Below are 23,121 nucleotides of genomic sequence, written 5' to 3'. Positions count from 1 at the left end.
AGAATTTACAGCTAGATATGTACTGAATATAATAATATACAGATGGCTATTACTATAAACAGAATGTTTACAGATAGATATGTACTGAATATAATATACAGATGGCTGTTACTATAAACATAATTTTACAGATAGATATGTACTATGGATATATATACAGATGGCTGTTACTATAAACAGAATGTGAGCATAATATACAGATGGATATTACTATAAACAGAATTTTACAAATAGATATATGTATAAGTTAGGCTAATGAGCAGTATAACAATGGATTTAAAGTAGTGCAAATAAAGTTTGGACAGAAGCTATCCGAGTGAGTGCAGTGGAAAGTAATTGCATATTACAGTTAAGGTACGATATTGCAATGTATATGTAACAGTCGGTACTGTAAATAAACAGTCGGCAGTGCAAATGAGCATATTCCAGTCAAGGTAGTAGTGCAAGATGCATATGTAAACAGTTGTTACTGTAATAACAGTCAGCAGTGCAAATGAACATTATAGTATTGCAAATAACAAAATGGAGGCAGGTGTGAGGAGGGAGAGGAGAGTCAATCAGTATATAAGGGGAGTGGGATCAATGAGGGTTAGAGTTTAATAAAGAGACAGCTCTGGGGAAAAAACTGTTCTTTAGTCTGCTGGTCCTGGTCCGGAGGCACCTGAAACGCCTGCCGGAGGGCAGGAGAGAAAACAGTCTGTGGGCTGGGTGAGAGGAGTCCTTAAGGATGCTGCGAGCTCGATGCAGACAGCGTTTCCTCTGGATGTGCTCGATGGCAGGTAGTGGAGTCCCAGTGATGCGCTGGGCGGTTTTCACCACCCGCTGCAGTGCCTTGCGCTCTGCAACAGAACAGCTCCCATACCACACTGTAGCACAGTTGGTCAGGATGCTTTCTATTGCACAGCGATAGAAGTTCACCAGGATAGTGGAGGAAAGCTGATTCTTCCTCAGTGTCCTCAGGAAGAAGAGGCGCTGGTGAGCCTTCTTGACCAGGCTGGAGGTGTTGGTTGTCCAGGTCATGTCCGCCGAGATGTGGGTCCCCAGGAACTTGAAACTGGAGACACGCTCAACAGCCATTCCATTGATGTGGATGGTGTCGTGTGTGCCTCTTGACACTTTCCTGAAGTCCACGATGAGCTCCTTCGTTTTGGTGGTGTTGAGGAGCTGGTTATTTTCGGTGCACCATGAGGCCAGGTGCTTGATCTCCTCCCTATAGGCAGTCTCATCGTTGTTGCTGATGAGACCAATCACTGTAGTGTCGTCCGCAAACTTGACGATGGAATTAGATCCGTACACAGGCTTGCAGTCGGAGGTGAAGAGGGAGTAGAGGAACGGGCTTAGCACACAGCCCTGTGGTACACCAGTGTTGAGTGTGATGGATGTGGAGCAGTTGGAGCCTGATCGAACATTCTGGGGTCTGTTGGTCAAGAAGTCCAAAATCCAGTTGCACATGGAGGTGTTGAAGCCCAGGTCTCCAAGTTTGGCTATTAACTTAGTTGGGATGATAGTGTTGAATGCTGAGCTGAAGTCAACAAACAGCATGCGTGCATAAGTGTTCTTATTGTCCAGATGTGTGAGCACAGAGTGCAGTGCCATGGAGACTGCATCCTCTGTGCTCCTATTGCTACGGTAGGCAAACTGGTGTGAGTCCAATGTGGATGGTAGAGAGTCTTTTAGGTGTGCCAGGACCAGCCGCTCAAAGCACTTCATTACGATGGGTGTGAGTGCTACAGGGCGGTAGTCATTAAGGCACTTCGGGCTGGAGTGTTTTGGCACTGGCACAATGGAAGTGCATTTAAAGCATGTTGGTACAGTTGCTTGGGCAAGAGACAGGTTGAAAATGTCTGTAAAAACCCCAGCGAGCTGCTCCGCACATGCCCTGAGTACGCGTCCAGGGATGTTGTCTGGTCCAGCAGCCTTGTGCGCGCTGATCCTGCTCAGTGCATTGCAGACATCTGTGGAGGAGAGTGTGATCGGTGGGTGGTCAGCTGAGGATTTGAGCTTGGTGGCAGTTTCTCTGTTGTCTCTTTCAAAGCGAGCATAAAAGTCATTTAGCTCGTTCAGGAAGTTGACATCAGTGGCTGCGGGGGTGGAGTGAGAGGGTTTGTAGTCACTGATGGCCTGAATGCCCTGCCACATGCGCCGAGGGTCAGCGTTGGAAAAGTGTCCCTCTATCTTAAGCTTGTAGCAGTGCTTGGCCTCTTTGATGCCCCTTTTCAGATTTGCTCTGGATGTGCTATAGGCTTGTGCATCTCCTGATCTGAAGGCAGTATTGCGTGTCTTCAATAGGAGTCGCACTTCCCTGTTCATCCATGGCTTCTGATTTGGGTATGTGGTGATCTGCTTCTGGGTTGTAACACTGTCAATGGTGGTATTAATATAATCCAGTACAGAGGAGGTGTAGCAGTCAATGTCCGTGTGAGAGCCACTGGTGGCTTGAGAAGCAAACATACTCCAGTCTGTGTGTAGAAACCTTTCCTGGAGTGAGAAATCTGCCCCCGCAGGCCACACCTTGATGGTCTTCACTGATGGCTTCACGCGATTGATCAGAGGTGCATATTTGGGGGTGAGGAACAAAGAAAGGTGATCTGACTGTCCCAAGTGGGGGAGGGGTGTCGCGACGTAAGCTTCAGCCATGTTTGTGTAAACATGGTCTAAGGTTTTGTTTCCTCTGGTGTGACAGGAAACATGCTGGTGAAATTTCGGTAGCACTGACTTTAAGTTTGAATGATTAAAATCACCCGCAACAATAAACGCAGCTTCCGGGTGAACGGTCTGTTGTTTACTGATGGCTGCGTGAAGTTCTTTCATAGCAAACTTGGCATCAGCATCCGGGGGAATATAGGCTGCAGTTATAATAGTGGAAGTGAACTCCCGCGGTAGATAAAACGGTCTACATTTAACCATGAGAAACTCAAGGTTAGCTGAACAATGTCTCCCAACAATAGCAGAGTTTGTGCACCAAGCTTTGTTAATGTAAATGCACAATCCACCACCTCTGGTCTTACCGGAGCCATGTAATGTTCTATCCGCCCGGAATGTATGGCGTCCCGCTAGCTCAATAGCGTTGTCCGGTATTCCGCTGTTTAACCATGTTTCCGTGAAAATTAGAACATTACAGTTCAAAAGTCTCTTGCTGTATGTGATGTTGAGTCGAATCTCCTCCATTTTGTTCAACAGCGACCGTACATTGGCAAGGAAAATGCTGGGTAAAGAGAGCCGGTGTGGTGTTAGCTTTAGCTTAGCTCTTAGTCCTCCGCGCTTCCCCCGCCTTTGTTTACGATCTCGCCGGCGCCTGCGAGCACTTCCGCCCGGCCGGGCAGAGTGCATAGCCTCGGGTGATCTGGCGATCTCAGGAAGGAGTCGAAGGTTGTCCATAAAACTGTCGGAAATTCGCAAACCAATATCCAAAAGCTCACCTTGGGTGTACGATGTTAAGGCACAACTGTTCTGGACGAACAGACCCGAAATGAGCAAGAAAAATACTGCTAAATTACAGAATCTGGAGAGACCGCGAGCCTCGCGAGCTCTTCAGATACATGGCATCATGGATTCGATCAAATACCAACAGATAAAATGTGGGGTGGTGTGGCGCAATGGATAAGACACATGCCTTTGGTGTGAGAGACCCGGGTTCGAATCCACTGTGACACACCAATGTGTCCCTGAGCAAGACACTTAACCCCTAGTTGCTCCAGAGGCGTGCGACCTCTGACATATATAGCAATTGTAAGTCGCTTTGGATAAAAGCGTCAGCTAAATGAATAAATGTAAATGTAGATAAAAAATCAAAACCTGCCAACCTGTGCTAGAAATCTTATGACAGGCCATGTTTGGATCTACCAACAGGACAGTGATCCAAAAACAAACATCAAAATCAAAACAAAAATGGGTCACTGAGCACAAAACCAAGCATCTGCAATGGCCATCCGAGTCCCCAGACCTGAACCCTATAGAGCTGGTAAGTCCCGCCCCCTTCGCTAACCCCGCTGGACCTCTAGGTTGAAAAATCGTCAATGCAAGTGAATGGGAGAAAACCAGAATGGGAGTCCCGTTTGAATTGTGCCATGAATGTGAACATATGTTGTCTGTGAATTTTTTATATAATCTTTCGTGTGAAGAATGCTACAATTTAGCGGGTAGAAGTTTGATACGGTTAGACTTTATGTGAGAGCACTTTGTGGACTACAACTCTTCGCTGCTTTCGACGCGTTTGAAACGTCACCACCACTAGCACACGGACACTAGCTCACAGATCCCGCTAAACATGACTGTGTCTTTGGTGCACTTCACCGCCTTCTTTCAGGGAGAGGACAAAATCGTTGAGGTTGGCGAAAACCACGGGTAAGTCAACTTTATGGGGTGACGTCACATAGGCGACATGTAGTCTTTCTCGTTATGTCTTTTCCACAACTGCTAGCCGAAGAATCATACCATATACTGTCAAACTCGTAACAGGAAAGATTATATAAAAAATTCACAGACAACATATGTTCACATTCATGGCACAATTCAAACGGGACCAGAAAATAATTATTTTCTCCCATTCACTTGCATTGACGATTTTTCAACCTAGAGGTCCAGCGGGGTTTTACGGAAGGGGCGGGACTTACCAGCTCTATAGAAAATGAGTGGGCTGCACTAAAGAGAAGAAGCGCCAACATGGATCTGGGAATCTGAAGGATCTGAAGAGATGCTGAATTCAGGAATGGTTTCTGATCTCTTGTCAGGTGTTCTCCAAACTCATCAGGCATTAAGGAGAAAACTCAGAGCTGTTATCTTGGAAAAAGGAGGTTGCAAAAAGTATTTAATAAAAGGGGGCAAATAATTGTTCCCATTGTGTTTTGGATAAAAAAACTTATTTCATAATGTGATTTTTGATTTTTGCATTTTTTTCAAATAAAATATCAAAAGGATTTTACAGCCATCTTTGATCATATTTACCAAGGGGGCAAATAATTCTGACCAGCACTGTATATGAGGTTGCATTGGGTATAGCGTGGGCTCCACAAGTATTGGCACCCTTGGTAAATATGAGCAAAACTGACTGTGAAGATTTGTTTTCAATTTCACCTCTTAGCCTGTCATTTAAAATATTCACAAAAATCTAAACTTTAATTAAAGTTAAATAGTTGAAATAATTATAAAATAATTTAAAAAATAATATTAAAATTATAAAATAATTTTTTTTTTCTGACATGACAATATTGTTCTGTGTATTCCACAATTATTGACACCCCTTCATATTTGTGCAACATCCCCTTGCCAAGATAACAGCTCTGGATCCTCTCCTATAATGTGTAATAAGGTTGATGAACTTATGGCAAGATCTGAAACCATTCCTCCATACAGAATATCTCCAGATTCTTCAGATTTAGAGGTCCATGCTTGTGGACTGTTTTCTTCAGCTCATCCCAAGGTTTTTTTTTTATTTTTTTTTTGTTTTTTTTTTATGGGGTTTGGTTCAGGGGACTGCTGTGTCCATGGCAAATCCTTCATTCTGTGGTCAGTGAACTATTCTGTAGTTTTGCTTTGGATCATTGTCATGCTGGAAAATCCAACCACAGCACAGTTTAAGCTTCCTGACAGGGTCAGTCTCGTGTTGATTTAATATCTGCTGGTACTTGATGTAGTTTATGATACTGTACTGTATATCATAACTAGTTGTCCAGGAACTTCGGAAGAAAATTAGCCTCACAGCGTTAAAGATCCACACCCATACTTCACAGAGGGGATGAGGTACTTTTCTACATGGCAATGTTACGATCTATGCCAAATTTATTTCTGGTGTTTTTCCAAAAAGTTTGATTTTGATCTCATCTGACCACAAAAATCCAGTCTCACTGAAAGTTTCAGTAATGCCAGGCAAACTTTAGGTGTGTATTGCTGTGTGAGGCTTTTTTTATAGCAACCTTCCCAAACACACTGTGGTTATATAGGTGAGGTCTAATCATAGTTTTGGAGACTTTCTGACCCCTAATGTGTGGGACCAATGTAGACACACATCTTCTTCCAGGTAGATTGTTAATTTCAACTTCTTAATTATTGCCCAGATAATGGAAATGAGTATTCCAAAAGTTAAACTTATCTTATAGCCCTTTTGTGATTTGTGCAGCTCAACAACCTTTTTCACACATCATTACATCATCACTGTATTCTCAGGTCTTTCCCATAGTGATGGAAGACTATAGGAATTTCACTTCATATTTAGAGCCCAGTGGAACAGGAAGTCAGGACTTGTGTTCCTGATCAATAAGGTGAACTTAAAATCATACCATATGAATGGGAATATAGTTCAGTCAGATTTTTACTCATTAGAATGTTTAGGGGTGCCAATAATTTTGGCACATATATTTTGGAGAAAACTTTATTTATTGCACATTTATATTTTGTGTAAATTACCTTCAATCAATTTAAATTAACTTCAAATAAAGGTTAGATTTTTTTTAAAGGTTGGATTTTTGTGAATATTTTGAATAAAACATTAAGAGGAGAAATGGCAAAAATGAATTTCTGTGTGTGATGGTATTGGGTATATGTGGAGGTTTGTGGTATATGTGGATAGTATCTCACAAAAGTGAGTACACCCCTCACATTTCAGCAAACATTTTAGTATATCTTCTCAAGGGACAATACTATAGAAATGAAACTTGCATATATTTTAGTCAATGTGCTGCTTTGTATAGCAGTATATATTTACTGTCCTCTGAAAATAACTCAACATACAGCCATTATTGTCAAAATACCTGGCAACAAAAGTAAGTACACCCTAAGTGATAATAGCTGTATGTCGTTTAACCATGCAAAGTCACATGTCCTATTCATCATTTTCATGTTTTTGTCTGCTTGACAGGACCATACAAATGTGTGTATCTTGTATTAGAGCAGTTAAAATTTGTGCTTTGAGTATAAATCTCTCATACTGACCACTGGATGTTCAACATGGCATCTCATGGCAAAGAACTCTCTAAGGATTTGAGAATTAGAATTGTTGCTCTCCACAAAGATGGCCTTAGGCTATAAGAAGATTAGTAACACCCTGAAAGTGAGTTACAGTGCAGGCCAGGGTCACACAGAGGTTTTCCAAGACGGGTTCCACTTGGAACAAGCCTCGTAAGGGTCTATCAAAGAACTTGAGTCCTCATGCTGTGCGTCAGGTGCAGAAGCTGGTTTCAAAAAACAGACGCATGATCGTGCCAGCATTGCTTTAGAGGTTGCAGAAGCAGAAGGTCAGCTTGTCAGTGCTCAGACCATACACCACACACTGCAACAATTCAGTTTGCATGGCCGTCGTCCAAGAAAGAAGCCTCTTCTGAAGCTGGCTCACAAGAAAGCCCGCAAACAGTTTGCTGAAAGCAACCTGTCCAAGAGCATGAATTACTGGAACCATGTCCTGTGGCCTGATGAGACTAAGATAAACTTGTATGGCTCAGATGGTGTCCAGCTTGTGTGGCGACGTCCTGGTGAAGAGTACCAAGAAAACTATGTCTTGGCTTGAGCATGGTGGTGGTAGCATCATGGTCTGGAGCTGTATGAGTGCTGCTGGTACTGGGGAGCTGCGCTTCATTGAGGGAAACGTAGATTCCAAAATGTACTGTGACATTCTGAAGCAGAACATGATGCCCTCCCTTCAGAAACTGGGCCGAACGGCATGATAACCACCCCAAACACAACGCCAAGATGACAACTGCATTGCTGAGGAAGCTGAAGGTGAAGGTGATGGAGTGGCCAAGTATCTCTTCAGACCTGAACCCTATTGAGCACCTGTGGTGATCCTCAAGCAGAAGGTGAAGAGGCGCCATGTGTCTAACATCCAGCAGCTTCATGATGTCATTATGGAGGAGTGGAAGAGGATCCCAGCAATAACCTGTGCATCTCTGGTGAACTCCAGGCCCAGGAGGATTAAGGCAGAGCTAGATAACAATGGTGCTCACACAAAATATTGACACTTTGGACACAGATTTGACATGTTCACTTAGGGTGTACTCACTTTTGTTGCCAGCTATTAATACAGACAATAATGGCTGTATGTTGATACATCCAAGTTTCATTTCTATACACTGTAAAAAAAAAATCCCGTAAAAAAACGGTAAATCTCTGGCAGCAAAGTTTCCAGACGGGTTCCGTTAAATAACAGCAAATAACCATTTCACAAAATTACAGGCAAAAACCATAAAAATACAGAATTAACTTTACGGTCAAAATTAATTAAATTACAGTACATTACTGTTAATAATGGCTTATTAAACCGTGGAAAAACAGATAAATTATGTCAAATTACATAAAAAGAACATTTAACTTTAAGGTTAAACTGTAAATTTAGGGGTTTATAAATTTATTTTATAATAATGCTCTGTCTATCTACAGTAATTATCTTTTAATATATAGTTTTTCTGTGTAAAATAACTATGAAGTTATGTATAAAAATGTAATAAGTACATAAATTCAAATACAAAGTTTGTATATTTACAGTTTTAATTTTTTGCAGATCCAGTTTCACAACTTTGACCAATCTCTAATTAAGTACTTAATAATAGCAAATGTACAGTCAATTTCTGTTAAATTAACTAAACGTACAAGTACGGAATACCTGCACATTTACAGTATTACTCATTAAACAAACACTGAACATCAAGATACGTGAATGATAGGAAATACAGGCTTAGTATATCATTTAGAACATGTAAAAATATCCACATTAAAAGACAATTGCTGTATGCCTTTATACTCTAATATAACTTATTTCAAATATTTACAATTACATTTTATCCAAAGTGACTTAAAATTAAGAGAACAATAGAAGCAACAAGTGCAGCGACAAGTCCCAGTTAGTGTAGCACAGTACACAAGTTCATTTATTTATTATTAAAACAAAGATTTAGTATTATTGGGTCAAGTGTTTATGAAAAGATGGATCTTTAGCAGTTTCTTGAAAATGTGTTGAGTTGGGCAGGTCATCCCACCAGCAGGGAACAGTCCAGGGAAAGGTCAGTGAAAGTGATTGTGTGTCTCTTTGGGATGATGGCACCACAAGGCGCCGTTCACTTGCAGAACACAAGCTTCTGGAGACACACAGATCTGAAGCAGTGAGTTTAGGTCTTGCTGCAGCATCTGGATCAGTTGCAGAGGTTTGACTGATGCTGGAAGAGCTGCCAGGAGAGCATTACAATAGTCCAGTCTGGATAGAACAAGAGCTTAGACAAGGAGTTGTGTGGCTCCGATAGGAAGGGCCAGATCTTTCTGATGTTGTATAAGGCAAATCAGCAGGATCGCATGGTTTGGCTGAAACCATAAGCAGTTCTGTCTTGGCAAGGTTGAGTTGAAGGTGAAGGAAGAATTTTCCATCAGGTAGGCTGAGATGCGAGCAGCAACCGTCAGATCCTCTGGCTGGAATGAAAGGTAGAGACATGTGTCATTAAGTGATAGGAAAAGTCATGTTTCTAAATGACAGAGCCTAGATACACTACAAAATAAATAAATAAATAAATAGATGGGTGGAATCTAACACAATCGTGGCCTTACTGTAGTAAAACCAAACCTTGTGCAGCTCCAGTGCCCTCACAAGGATCAAATGAATATTCACATGGGAAAATACAGTATAAAACAAATTAAATGTTCTGCCACTTTTAGTGCAATCATATGGAAACAGAAGACTCGGCCATTACAATATTTTAAATTACTTCTTCCCATACCTTGTTTGCCATGATCATTCTGCTTTCCACTTGACCTGAAATCACAAAAAAAATAATAATAATTAACAACTCAGTATTACATTTACACATGTCAGAATATGTTCCACTGGGACAATGCAAAACCTCAACTGACTATGATCTGGAAGCTGAGCAGGAAAGGCTAACAGTGATGTTTTGAGCTGAGACACCTAGGGGTGTAACTTTCTGTTCATCTGGATCAATGCAATTTTCATAACCAATGATCAAAAGTATCCTATGAAAAAGACTCCTATGATGACCCCAGGTCATCCAAAATGTAGATAGATAAGTTCATTTCTTCATCAGAACACAAACATTCGATCAACTTTTATTGTATAAGCCTAATATATGCACATGTATGCATTCTATAGCTAACGTTACGTGTTGACAAGCAGATGCAGCCAGAATATGCAATTTATCATGTTGTGTTCATATTCTAGTCTCATGTGCTTTCCTGTATCAAGTACAGTATTTAGGCTACTGAAATCGTTTTCTTAACAGTCTTGATAGCCACGTTAACCCTTACGAAAATTAACTATGGTTTAACCACAAAGAAAAAACAAAAAAACAAACAAACATGGTAGGCCTATTTGTAGTATAACTGTGGTTATTAAAAATGGTAATAAAAATCCGCCAAAAACGTGGTTACTATAATTTTACTATAATTAAAACCAAGGATATTTTTAAGAGAAGAATTTTCAGCTTCCAGACAGTGTTTCAAAATGTCCCGCCATTTAAGAGATTGATTTACTGACAGATAGGCCTAACTTACATCATTTAAGAATGCTAACGTTAGCTTGAAAACTGTAAACTTAACACAAATGTAATATAAAATATCGTTCACATGTAACTTAGTATAATGAGACTCTTACCTCAGCCGGTGATCGGTTGGCATGATGTCCGCTCGCTGTGACGAACAAGGCTCACTGAAAAGGGCGTTATTTCCGAAGACAGAGCTCCTGCTCACGGCTGCTCGTCGAGTCTTGACGAATTCGATTGCTTTGAACCACTGTTGATCTCACAATCCACTTCACGAGAGTAGACTGAATTCAAATCTCCCGCTTGCCCAAACTCGACTGATCAGCTAACGTTAACCGTTGTGGGCGGGAGTAAACAGCGGAAATGAATTTGAATCTGCGTCATCGCGCGCGCGCACTCAAACACACACACAAACACACACACACACACACACACACACACAAAGCCCTGAATGTGAAGCAACGGAGATTTGGAAAAATATATTCATAAAATATACATGATGAAATCATGGGAGAATAAGACTGTTTATTATTATACTGTACTATACTAGATTATTATACTGAGAATAATAATGATCAAAATGAGTATAAAATAAAATGTGAAATAAAAAATAATTCAGGCCTACTGTAGCCTATGTAGGGTACTGTATGTACAAATCACAGTCTATGGTACAAATACTTTTATTTAACCTTAAAAAAACCTCACTTTAACCCCCACATGCTTAATAATCTGTAAGGAAAACATATTGAATAGATGCTGATTTCCGCAGTTATACCTTCTTTTCTTTGTTTTCTAATTTCACAGAAAAAATCTGTAAAATATTACTTAATAATTTCTGTAAAATTACACATAACTCTGTAAAAATACAGACAAGTTCCTTTTAAAAAACGTAAAATTGCTGTAAAACCAAAATACAAGCAATTACCTGTAAATTTAGCAATGGACCTTTAAATTACAGCAAATGCCTTTTATTTTACAGATATTTGCTGTATAATGACAAAACGGTAAAATTCTGTAAAAAAATACAGACAATTACCTGTAAAATTACACCTTTTTTTTACAGTGTAGTATTGTCCCTTGAAAAGATATACTAAAATGTTTGCTGAAATGTGAGGGGTGTACTCACTTTTGTGAGATACTGTATGTGGTGGTTACTGGTAATGGGTATATTTGTGGCACTGTGTATACAGTATTTGTGTGTATTAAGTATATGTAAGAATATTGGGTATACTGTATAATGTGATATTGGGTGTATGTGGGGAGGGAGGGTGGTATTGATGTATTTGTGTTATTGGAGACATGTGGGTGTACTGAGTATATTTAAGTATATATGGCAGTAATGAGTATACATATTTGTGGTACTATGAATATAAGGGGGTATGGGGTATATGTGTTGGCACTGGGTAAATTTGGTGGTATTTGGTATGGTGTTATTGGGCATGAGTGGTATTGGAAATATGTTGGTGTATTGGGTATACTGTACATGGCGACATTTGATATATTTGGAGGAATTGTATAAATGTGATGACTGGGTGTATATGGTGCTGTTGGGATATTGTGGGGCAGGGGTTCTCAGATTTTTTCAAGATTCAACCCTAATCAAACACACCTGAATAAGATAATCAAGTGCTTCAGGATTACTAGAAAGCTATAAATTTGATCAAGGTTGGAGATCAACTCTGCTGGAAAATGGACCATGTGGTGATATATGATATATGTACCGATATCGGTTGTTGTGATGTGTGGTGGTGTTTGGTATACTTGGTGATGTTGAGATTTGTGGTGGGAAAGGGTATATGGGATTTGGTATATATGTATATACAAGTGAAATAAGTCATAATTTCTTTTACCTAAAATAATTACCACACAATACATTTTGAAATGGTTTATGATTATATCACGCTTTGTTCAAATATAGTTTTAATAATGTAATATATTTTTGTAATACATGTATAATATATTGATGCATTTTCATAATTGGAGCTCTAGAACAAAGGTAAATTATAGAAGACATTTGCAAAGTATTACAAATAAATGTTAAAGGTATGTTAAAAGGTTTCCAAGTTTTAATGACAGCCTTCTGTTAAAAAAAAAAAAGACAAAGGTTTAAATCAGTTTTAATAAAATAAACCCCTTGAAAATAAAATTGCCCAAAGGAGAAGCAGTTACAAATATTAGTTATGTTGAATCTATTCTCCCCAAGGTTAATTGTCTTCAGTATAGTAAAAAAAAAAAAAACTGCTAACAAATTGCTAATAAAGCCACATAACCAACAGAAATGCTCCAGCCGACTAGATGCAGTTACTCGTGAAATTACGCACTTGTATCTACATCTGTCATTTATAAACCTTCACAGCTTAAGTTACACATTGTGGGGCGGTTTCCCGAACAGAGATTAAGCCTAATCCTAGACTAAAATTGCCCTTTAAACCAGATTAACACAAATCTGCTTTCTCGGTCAAGGCTTTAAATATTTAGTTTAGTCCAGAGTTTAATAAACTGGTTTCCTGGAGGAAGACTAGAGTTACTCCAGGACTAAATTGAGGCTTAAATTAAACCTACCAGGAGGCAGGTTTAACTTCAGATTAACATTTTGTTTCAAAGTGGACACGTGTATTACTTGGACACACACACACATATATGTATATATACACTACCGTTCAAAAGTTTGGGGTCAGTAAGATTTTTAATGTTTTTAAAAGAAGTATCTTCTGCTCACCAAGGCTGCATTTATTTGATTAAAAAACAAAAACAAAAACAAAAACAGTAATATTGTGAAATATTATTCCAATTTAAAACAGCTGTTTTCTATGTGAATATATAGTAAAGTGTAATTTATTCCTGTGATCAAAGCTGAATTTTCAGCATCATTACTCCATTCTTCAGTGTCACATGATCCTTCAGAAATCATTTAATATGGTGATTTGATGCTCAATAAACATTTATTATTATTATCAATGTTGAAAACAGTTGTGTACAATTTTTATTTATTTATTTTTTAATTCTTTGATGAATAGAAAGTTCAAAAGAACAGCATTTATCTGAAATCTAAAGCTTTTGTAACATTAAACACAACCGTTCAAAAGTTTGGGGTCAGTAAGTATTTTAATTTTATTTTGGGGGGGAAGAAATAAAATAAATCAATAATTTTATTCATCAAGGATGAGTTAAACTGATCAAAAGTTACAGTAAAGACATTTATAATGTTAGAAAATATTCTATTTTAAATAAATGCTGTTCTTTTGAACTTTCTATTCATTTTTTTTTATATATAATTTTGAAAATTTGTACACAACTGTTTTCAACATTGATAATAATAATGAATGTTTCTTGAGCATCAATTCATAAAATTAGAATGATTTCTGAAGGATCATGTGACACTGAAGAGTAAAGATGCTGAAAATTCAGCTTTGATCACAGGAATAAATTACAGTTTAAAATATATTAAAATAGAAAACAGCTGTTTTAAATTGTCATAATATTTCACAATATTACTGTTTTGTTATTGTTTTTTATTAAATAAATGCAGCCTTGGTGAGCAGAAGATACTTTTTAAAAACATTAAAAATCTTACTGACCCCAAACTTTTAAACGGTAGTGTGCATGTGTATATATATATATATATATATATATAACAAACAGACTTCCAGCATTTCTTTTCTTTTATTCCATAGCTGGTGTGTGCAGTTTATTTAGCTTGCTTAAAATAATTTTCTCTTGTTTAGTAAAAAAATTTTTGATTGGAGTGTTTTTCTGATTCCATTGTTTCCTTGGATTTGCTTCTCAGTTCCATGCAATTTTAAGCTTTTCTTGGTTCATTCCATGTTTTATAGGCAACCTCTATCATGCAAATTCAGATTAGCACAGTTGGTTTTAAATTAATCTGGTTTATTTTGGTTCAGGACTCCATAGTCCAGGTGTAACTAATCCGTACTTAATCTGTGTTACAGAAAGCCATTTTTTAAGACACGCTTAACTATTCTAGATTAAGGCCTACTCCTGTCTTAATTTAAACCCTGTCCGGGAAACCGCCCCTGTGCGTATTAGGTCTTCAGCTTACAATTCCATAGCTTGTATGTTGTATAACATTAGCAACACTTTGAATAAAATGAGTAAATAAATTACATCGCGTAAAAATGAAACCAATCCCAGGATTCACATGACTTGTATCCTACTCGAACAAATCACATATGACAAGAAAGTCAGTGCATTAGATTCTCTTTAATATCAACAAGTACAAATGCATTTTCTTCAAAAACGTGATACAGAAAATACATTGCCTCACATTATTCTGGTTTCTAACGCATTGAGAATGTCTTCTAGGCCAATAAAGTTAACCTGAGAATTCATATTGTTAGACCTTTATACAGGGTGAGATCAGCCATCCAAAAGAAAAAAAAAAATATTTAAATAGGCTAATGAATAAGAATAAAGCAACAGTTCCATTTGAACCTAAATACAGCTTTGCTAATGTTAGAAGCTAATTGCTGGCCCGTAGAAGAAGGTAATGAACACACTGATTGACGTCACCACCACACTGATTGAAGTACAGACACTATTCACTGTGAGCACTGCTATGAAAACTTTACAACAGCTTATTCAGATGGAACTGATCTCTTGCCATACATCACAAAATTACACCGACATGGAGCATTTCCTGAACATTTCAAAGCATAAAGACAACATATTTGTCTATGCCTGATGAGTGCATACAGTGTGCGCGTGTGAATGTCACAATAATCACACTGGGACAAGTTCAAACAAAAGGCACCAAAACTCAGGAGGGTCTTTCTTCACCAAATTGCGCACTAAATATCAAAATATAATAATCACTGCTGACAAGCATAAGCCATGTCATATATTTGAGAGCTGTTTTCCCAGGAAGCAGACGTATGTCATCAAGACACATTACACACACTTGTGTACAGATATCACAAAAACAGTTTTTTTTTGTTTGTTTTTAAATACCCAACAGATTCACTTACATTTGAAACCATAAATGTTGCAAAAACTTTCCAGTCTGCAGTGGAAGCAAGCGGCCACACAAAGCGAAAACCTAGATTGCTTCAATTCTAATCAACAAAACTGTCGACGCGGTGAGCACCTTGTGTTGCACTGCGAGCATAGTTAGCTTCAATGATTAGAAATAGAGATATCAAGATTCGTTGCATTGGAATGTTCACTTTCAATTTAAATTGGGTTTAATTTAGTATATATAAAATAAATCGTGAATAATTTATTTATAGCACGAAATATCGAAAATAATCGTATTCTGTAAATGAAATCGTGTCCAAGATGTCTCTGTGACATACATGTGCTATAGGGTTGTTGCATTTTTCTAAATGGCAAAATAAAAATTCAATAGAAACCATGAACAACAATCATTATAGATAAGCATAAACATTATCATAAAAATATGTTGATCTATATTCACTGCGTAACATTAAATCAAACTAATCCATGTGTGCATTTCCTTATGGTTAGTGCAATATCAAGCCTTTGCAACTGAGCATTGCTCCACAACTCACTTTCCAAATACCAACACTCCATAAAAGGTACAAAGTGGGCCAGATTCAATTACATATCGCAAAATTCACATTTTTTTTCCAAGCACTGAAATTAGTATTTGATCAAACATGTTGAAAATTACACATTTAATAAAAGAAGCTTAGTAAATGAAATGACTCCTCATAGAGGACTACTCTTACTGTGTATCTTTCAACCCTGGATAAACGCAGAGAAATATCAACCAATTTTCAAATGAATAAGGAGGCTAACAAAGGTTGTGCTTTTTACTGCCAGATACGATGACTAATCATGCTTAGTCCTCAATCTGTTAAGAAAGTGTTTGAGATGTTTAGTTGATAGTACTCCAGTTTGACGTTTCAGCCTCAGTAGCGGTGTTTGCAGTCATATATGACATCGTTTCATCTCCTGAGTTCCCACTAAATGTCTTCCTCAGCATAAACCTGCACAGCATGGCTATGTACCCATGTGAAGAAGAATAAATAAGAGATATATTCCCAAACAAATCCCATTGTTTAGCAGCTGCACAAAGCGTGTTTGTAAAACGAATGACTCAAATTTTCTCTAAAATGGCCACTGAACAACTTAAGTAATTTTCACAATTAGCACTCACACCATGACATCCAGCTCAGTTAACACACCAACAAGCTGCCTTTCACTGTTAACAGAGGAAATAATGTACAAAGTGAAAGCACAAACTACAAAAAGTTCAAATAAAACTGAGGTTCCCCAAGGTTCTCTATCAGGTCCAAGCCACTTTGCGGGAGATGGCCTGTTTAAAGCACTCTGGGTCCGTGTTCCCGCCCGGTCGCAGTGCTCTTTCGAGACTTACCAGAACGTTCTGATGGGACTCGCGAATGTTGATGGGGTGTTTGGCTCTGAGAAGCTCATAGGCGGCAATAAGCCTCATATTTTGTTTGACCATGAGGTACTGAATAATGCAAGTGGGGGCGAGGGAAAAACCATCACGACAATGCACCAACACTCGCTTCCTCTTCTCCGTGGAGGCGTCAATGCACTCATTGATGTCCTCGAAGCAGCGGTGCTTGAGGGCGAGGCCTTCTTGGACGGTGTCCGGAAGGTCGCTCATGTCCACTTTGAGTCGAGACCAACTATGCTTGACACCCCTTGAACAAGTGCAAGGAATGACTCTCAAACAAGTCTCCCCAGGCAGGCTGCTCATGTCGATGATGCTATCGATGTTATTTCGGCACAACGTACGTCCGCTATAAGCCGCGTTCAGGTTGCCCACGTAAATGTAGTCCGTAACCTTGGATATAACCGGATCTGAGTACTGGAAGTGTTCAGAGACGATCTGCTTGGGTTCTGGAGTCTCTGGGCCCGTCTTGGCACTGCCGGGAACCGCTCTGCGACTGTAGTTGCGCATTTTCTTGGATCCGGAGCGGGAAGGGGGGTTAGAGTCAGACTCAGAGCTGCTGTTCCAAGGAGGGGAGAAGAGTGAAAAGCGACTAGAGGACTTGCTCTTGGTGAGGTGCTCCACCGGACTGGAGAGGCCAGAGCTGGAGGTGGTGGTGGAGCCAGAAGCGCAAAAGAGGGACGCTCTTTCCAGGGAGCCTGTGCTGCTGGCTGCTCCGGCACTATGGGCCTGCTCCATCTGACAAAAAAAAAAAAAAGTCACACCATTAAGAAAGGGGTTCAAACTGAACATCCTCCTTTGCAACGAGTTACAAGCAGCTGACTTGAAAGTACTTCCACCTACCTGAGCTTTGAGGTTGTTCTTCCATTCCTGGGTCTCCAGAGCTTTAAAGCGTCCATTGCTGTCGGAGGACACTGAGAGACACAGGGGCCGATGGGTCCTGGGCGGTAGCTGGGGCGTCAAGGCCATGGCTAGCGGCCGGGAGTCGGGCTGCTCGTTCCTATTCATCAGGTCTGGACACGAGCCTTCGATACACAGAGTAATTGAGATCAATGAACAGCAACAGATTTTTTTTAACTTCTTTAACAAAAGAATTAATGTGCAGGTTTAAGCTTTGTCTGTGAAACCAACTAATGTAATGGCAGAGTCCCACTTCAACCATGCCCTAAAGCGCACAACAAGCTGTTGAGAAACTGCCCTTAAAGGGATAGTTCACCCAAAAATGAAAATTCTGCCATCATTTACTCACTCTCATGTGGTTCAAAATCTCCGGAACACAATTGAAGATATTTTAAATGAAATCTGAGCGATTTCTGTCCCTCCATTGACAGCTACACAACTAACACTTTAAAGCTTCAAAAAGTTCATTAAAGGGTCATAAAACTAATCCATATGAATTGAGCAGTTTAGTCCAATTTTCCAAGGAGGTTCATTCTCGTGTTACGCAGCACGTTTGAGCTTTGTTCAAGAGGTTAGTTCTCGCCCGTCAAGCAGGTTCAGTTGAGCTTATGTTTATGTTCGCTGATCAATGTTTATATGTGAATAAAAGCCTAGATTCAATCTATTCATCATATAAAGCGATCGTGTCTCTTCAGAAAATTTGGACTAAACCACTCAATTCATATTTATTAGTTTTATGATCTCTTCATGAACTTTTTGAAGCATCAACGTGGTAGTTGTGTAGCTGTCAATGGAGATCACCAATCCATTTGTGTTCCAAAGATGAACGAAAGTTTTGGAACAACACGAGGGTGAGTAAATGATGACAGAATTTTCATTTTCATGTAAACGAACCCTTTAAGTTTCTCCCTATAAGGCACCTGTCTGTCAGTGAACGTGTGATTCAATGAGGACACTAATTAAATGGAACTCAGAGTTTGATCCAGGACAACACGACTCAGGCATTAATACTCCCACATATCTCACTTCAGACAGCCATTCCATCGTGTCATTGTTCCGCCAATTGACTGTGTATGTTTGTTTACACGACACAATGCTAAAAAGCAGTTTAGCTTTTAAAATTTAGCCAGATGCGACTAAATTTTAAGTGTCTGCACATTAGCAAAACAACCACTGTCAACAGTGCTGAAAGACATTCAGACTCATGAACAATTGCCAATTAAAAAAAATAAACAGTTCCATGCAATGGGTTCTTGTTTTAAAGAAATTAGGCATTTACAAGCATATGCAATTTGTGCCCCAGATTCTCAATATGAAATTCCTTGTTATTTCGTAAGCTTTCTTTTATTTATTTGCAATAAAATCTATTTAAATTTACTCTCATTATACTAAATCATGTTTGTTAAGATTGTATTGCCATATGGACAGAATACCTATGGAGAACATACCAATAAGATATTTAACCGTGATAGACAGTGACATCCAGTATATGAATGTCAGCAACACAATACAGAAATGATGTCCTGAAAAATCCAAACACATGAACACAAACTGTTGTACTTACCAGTGGCACATGCTGAACGAGAAATGGGCTGGAGCTGCAAACGATTGCGAATCTTGAGAGAGTTCAGTAGATTTTTTGCAATCATGCCTGGATAAAACAGAATAAAATACTAAGGTTGTCTGAACCAGAAACAAATCACCAGTAGGGTGAAGAAAAGCAAAGATCCTATGAAATCAAATTTGGAGTTGTGTGGTTTTAGTCCATGTGTGGGTTCGAGGGTGTACAAAAACTTTCATCCAATCAAACGTTCTCTAGAAAATAACAAATCATGGTTCACGGCTGTGGCATAAACAAAAGACATACGTACTTATTTTTAAAAATTGGAATTGGCCAACAAATCAAACCTTGAAACATAATTCAGTCTTAAAATATTAAATTAACATGGAAATATGCTGTCCTGGTTTCCCACACCTTCTGACCAATGAATATCTTCACTGAATATTGTAGACAGTACTAGTTAATTAAATACTTCAATCTGAAATTTTCATAACTTTTGTATTAATTATAAAGTTATTAATTACATATTATAAAATCCAGGCCTCTTCCATTCCCTGTTATTTCAGGTTTTTCATGGACATGAGAAACCCTTATCATAACATCTTAGATTGTCGAAAGATAAAGATACACACTTACACAGTAAAAAGTGTTTTAATAGAAAATAAATGTAAGATGCAACAGTAAAACCTGTTCATTTTAAGTTACCTTACCATATGCAGTAAAAAAATTATAGTAGATTTAACAGGACAAGTAAAAGTCAAGTAAAGCAGTAAGTAAAAAGCAATGTCAAAGACCGAACCAAACACAGATGTATTCACTCACATTTCCTTAATGTGTAGGCCCAAACAGTTAAAATCATAGTTCAACAAAAGCGCAAGTATTTATTCAGACAAAAAATGCAAAGACAAAACGTTTTTGATATCACATCAGTGTCTTTGCACTGTGAACATTTTTAGAAGTAAAAGGAATTATCAATAATTTACAGTGGAAAAAAATATATATCAGAGACAATACATGTAGGTGACGGTATACAGTAAAAATACTGTTACGTTAAACACTGTAACGTTTCTCTTTGTGAGCTTTGGTTAGAGGTGGCTGAAATGCAACTTAACGCAAATCTGCCAGCCTGCACGGAGAGGTTCTTGAGGTTCTTGTTTGCTGCTCAACAGTTAAGACAATTTTGATAGAAACTTTCCTGAATAAGCTTTTATCCGTGCGAGTTCTCTTGTGCTGTAAATTACTCAAATCTTATGAAAGTTAGATAATCTACATTTAGTTTTCACACAATATTAGTTATTTTCATGTCTTTTTTATAACATTGCACCATTTCATGCTTTTCATCTTCAGAAAGATCGTTCTTCCTCCCCATATTGCATGAGAACTGCAGTCCGTAGTTTTACCTCTTTGTCGCCATCTCTGTTCGAAATCTGCAATTGCAGTTATTCGCGGATTTATCAACTTTACATGGGTTGTGGCTCGGGTCAGTCCAATGTTTTGAGGAGAATGTGCGGCTGTCAGTCGCTCGCACCGGAGTGGATACTGGCATTCGCAATCACAGATTCTACTTTTTGGAAGTATGACCAACATAAGAACTTTCACTGGAAAATGTCATCTGAACAAGTAAGTAACATCCACTTTTGTTCTGACCAACTAAGGGGAAAAAGCATTGCAGTAAATTGCGCTGATTAAATTTAACGATCGCTTATCATATCACGTCAAACCGTGCATATTATACTTTGTTCTCAAATTGTTAATGTTAACAACATCAGCATTGCGTGACTACATTTAATGCCCTTCTGATATTATCCTTGTTTTCGGGATATTATCCCGGTTGCGGTCTCTATTTTTTCTGTAGCCACTCCAAAGTCCGAACAAAGTCTTTTGCATTTTACAACGTGTGAATCTCCAGTTGTCACTGGTGATCGTCGTTTGAACCTTTCTGGATCCGCCATCAAATTGATAAGTTTAATTATATCAAGTGCTGTGAGACTATAAATCTCCATCTCCAACATCCTCACACGCAATATAGGCTACTAGTCGAGACGCCTTCTTTATGTACAGATGTGACGTAATGACGCAAAGACGTGCTCGAATTTCCCGCGGAAATCCACCAGTACCACTGGAATTAAAAACATTATTACAAGCTTAACGTTTTGAATCGAGCTAAGATAGTTTTGAACACTGGCTGGTTATGTACTTGCTCAAATTGATTTTGGACAAATTTTAACCCCAAAAAGTTACAGAATGCAGCTTTAATAATGTGGAACAACCTCTTTAAGTAGGGTTTCCATTTACCTAAGACCGAACTATTTAACACACCTTTCTTGATACCAGTTATCTAAAAAGATATGGAGAAATAAAACAAGCAAACACTTTCTTTGAAAAAGTAAAATCTGAATGTTTGTTATACTGAAATCCTACTAATATGTCACTTGCATAATAATTTGGAACACAGTGTAAAGATGAACTGTAATTCCATGCTGATTTACCTTCTTTTTTTTTTACTACTATGGTGATCATTTGTATATTTTAAGGTACACAGTTTCTAGTAGTCCAATAATGTTATTTTTATAATATACACATTCATTTTATATAGATAGATAGATAGATATGGTTGCTCCTGTAATGCCTAAAACCTTGTAATAGTTACATCTACGGTAAAATCCACATATTTACATAGAAGCAACACACACATATACACATATACATATATATATATACACACATACATATATATATATATATATATATATATAAATAAATTCAATGTAAACGTGGATTTTAAAATAAATGTTACCATATTTATTAAAAAGTAAAGAATTTTTAGGAAGGCAATTCATCTCAAATTCAAAAAGGTAGGTTTGAAGCAAATCTCACCATTTTGTTTGGAATGATTTTTCTTATCCAGCTGATGAGGTGCCATGATGTCTCTGCTCCATTTTTCCAACGTTTCCATCTTCCACCCCCTGTAAACAACATGAGCAATCACGTTTATTTCTCATCATAAGTGATATTTGCAGTGTGAGACATGCATATGCTGGTCGGATGTGCGCCTGCAGTGAAGGGGACAGACAGACACCCCCGCACTCAAGCATTCCAGGACAGTCTGTTACAGAAATATATGCTGTGGTTTCACGATCAAAGGCTGCCGAACACAGGCATTATTATATAAACGCACAGTGAATGGCTCGGGTAAAATCATCACTGCGTTAAATGAGCGTTTATGTCTCATCAGTTGTGTGTACAGCTTCATCCGGATGGATGTGCTGTATCCGAGCATGCTATCGACTCAAAACAGCAGACAGTGACAAACATAAGACAGACATACAAGACATGTATAACGTTTGAAACCAGAAAATATATTAAACATAAGATTGTTTTAAACAAACCCCAGCCATTCATCTTTGCAGCGCTCAGCTGAATGAAGCTCGCGTGGGCAGTGACGTCACGGAAGCGACATGCTACGCATCATGGGAAATGTAGTTGATATGTGATTGGCCAAAGTGGGTAATGGGCAGACAAGCTTGAAGATATTTTAATTTAAATTCAGTTTAGCTTAAAATTATATATATATATAAACCTTTTTTTCCACCTTCACTAGTTTGTTTAAAGTCATGCAGCGTGACAGTGTGAATTCTTATTAGTAACAGTTACAAATATAGTACAAATTTAAGCCTCTCAAATAATATAAACTCATAAAAACTGCAAAAATGAAGAAAAAGAAACATACAAAAGTGTGTTTCATAGCAGTTTACATTGTGACAACATTTCCCACAAATGGGGAATGT

The 23,121-nt window shown here is 38.4% G+C and overlaps 1 protein-coding gene across 1 annotated transcript; it reads right to left on the bottom strand.

The window, feature by feature from the left end:
• Positions 1-14,671: 14,671 nt before the first annotated feature.
• Positions 14,672-22,794, bottom strand: LOC311283256 (uncharacterized protein). The gene is made up of 5 exons (XM_084397604.1): positions 22,723-22,794; positions 22,211-22,299; positions 19,337-19,423; positions 17,716-17,897; positions 14,672-17,610 (listed from the first exon to the last, which is right to left on the bottom strand). Exons 2-5 carry the CDS (start codon positions 22,287-22,289, stop codon positions 16,738-16,740), a joined length of 1,221 nt encoding a protein of 406 aa, XP_084253730.1. The 5' UTR covers positions 22,290-22,299; positions 22,723-22,794; the 3' UTR covers positions 14,672-16,737.
• Positions 22,795-23,121: the final 327 nt, after the last annotated feature.

The sequence above is a fragment of the Rutilus rutilus genome (genome assembly GCF_951802725.1).
Source record: "Rutilus rutilus genome assembly, chromosome: 23".
NCBI lineage: Eukaryota > Metazoa > Chordata > Actinopteri > Cypriniformes > Leuciscidae > Rutilus > Rutilus rutilus.
Note: the sequence above shows the minus strand (reverse complement) of the source record. Positions and strands in the feature narration are given on the sequence as shown.

Coding starts and splice junctions, on each gene's coding strand:
- LOC311283256 (XM_084397604.1), bottom strand. CDS start 22,289: ATGGAAACGTTGGAAAAATGGAGCAGAGACATCATGGCACCTCATCAG. Junction 19,424..22,210: donor AAATCATTCCAAACAAAATG/GTGAGATTTGCT, acceptor TGTTTTATCCAG/GCATGATTGCAAAAAATCTA. Junction 17,611..17,715: donor AGAACAACCTCAAAGCTCAG/GTAGGTGGAAGT, acceptor TTTTTTTGTCAG/ATGGAGCAGGCCCATAGTGC.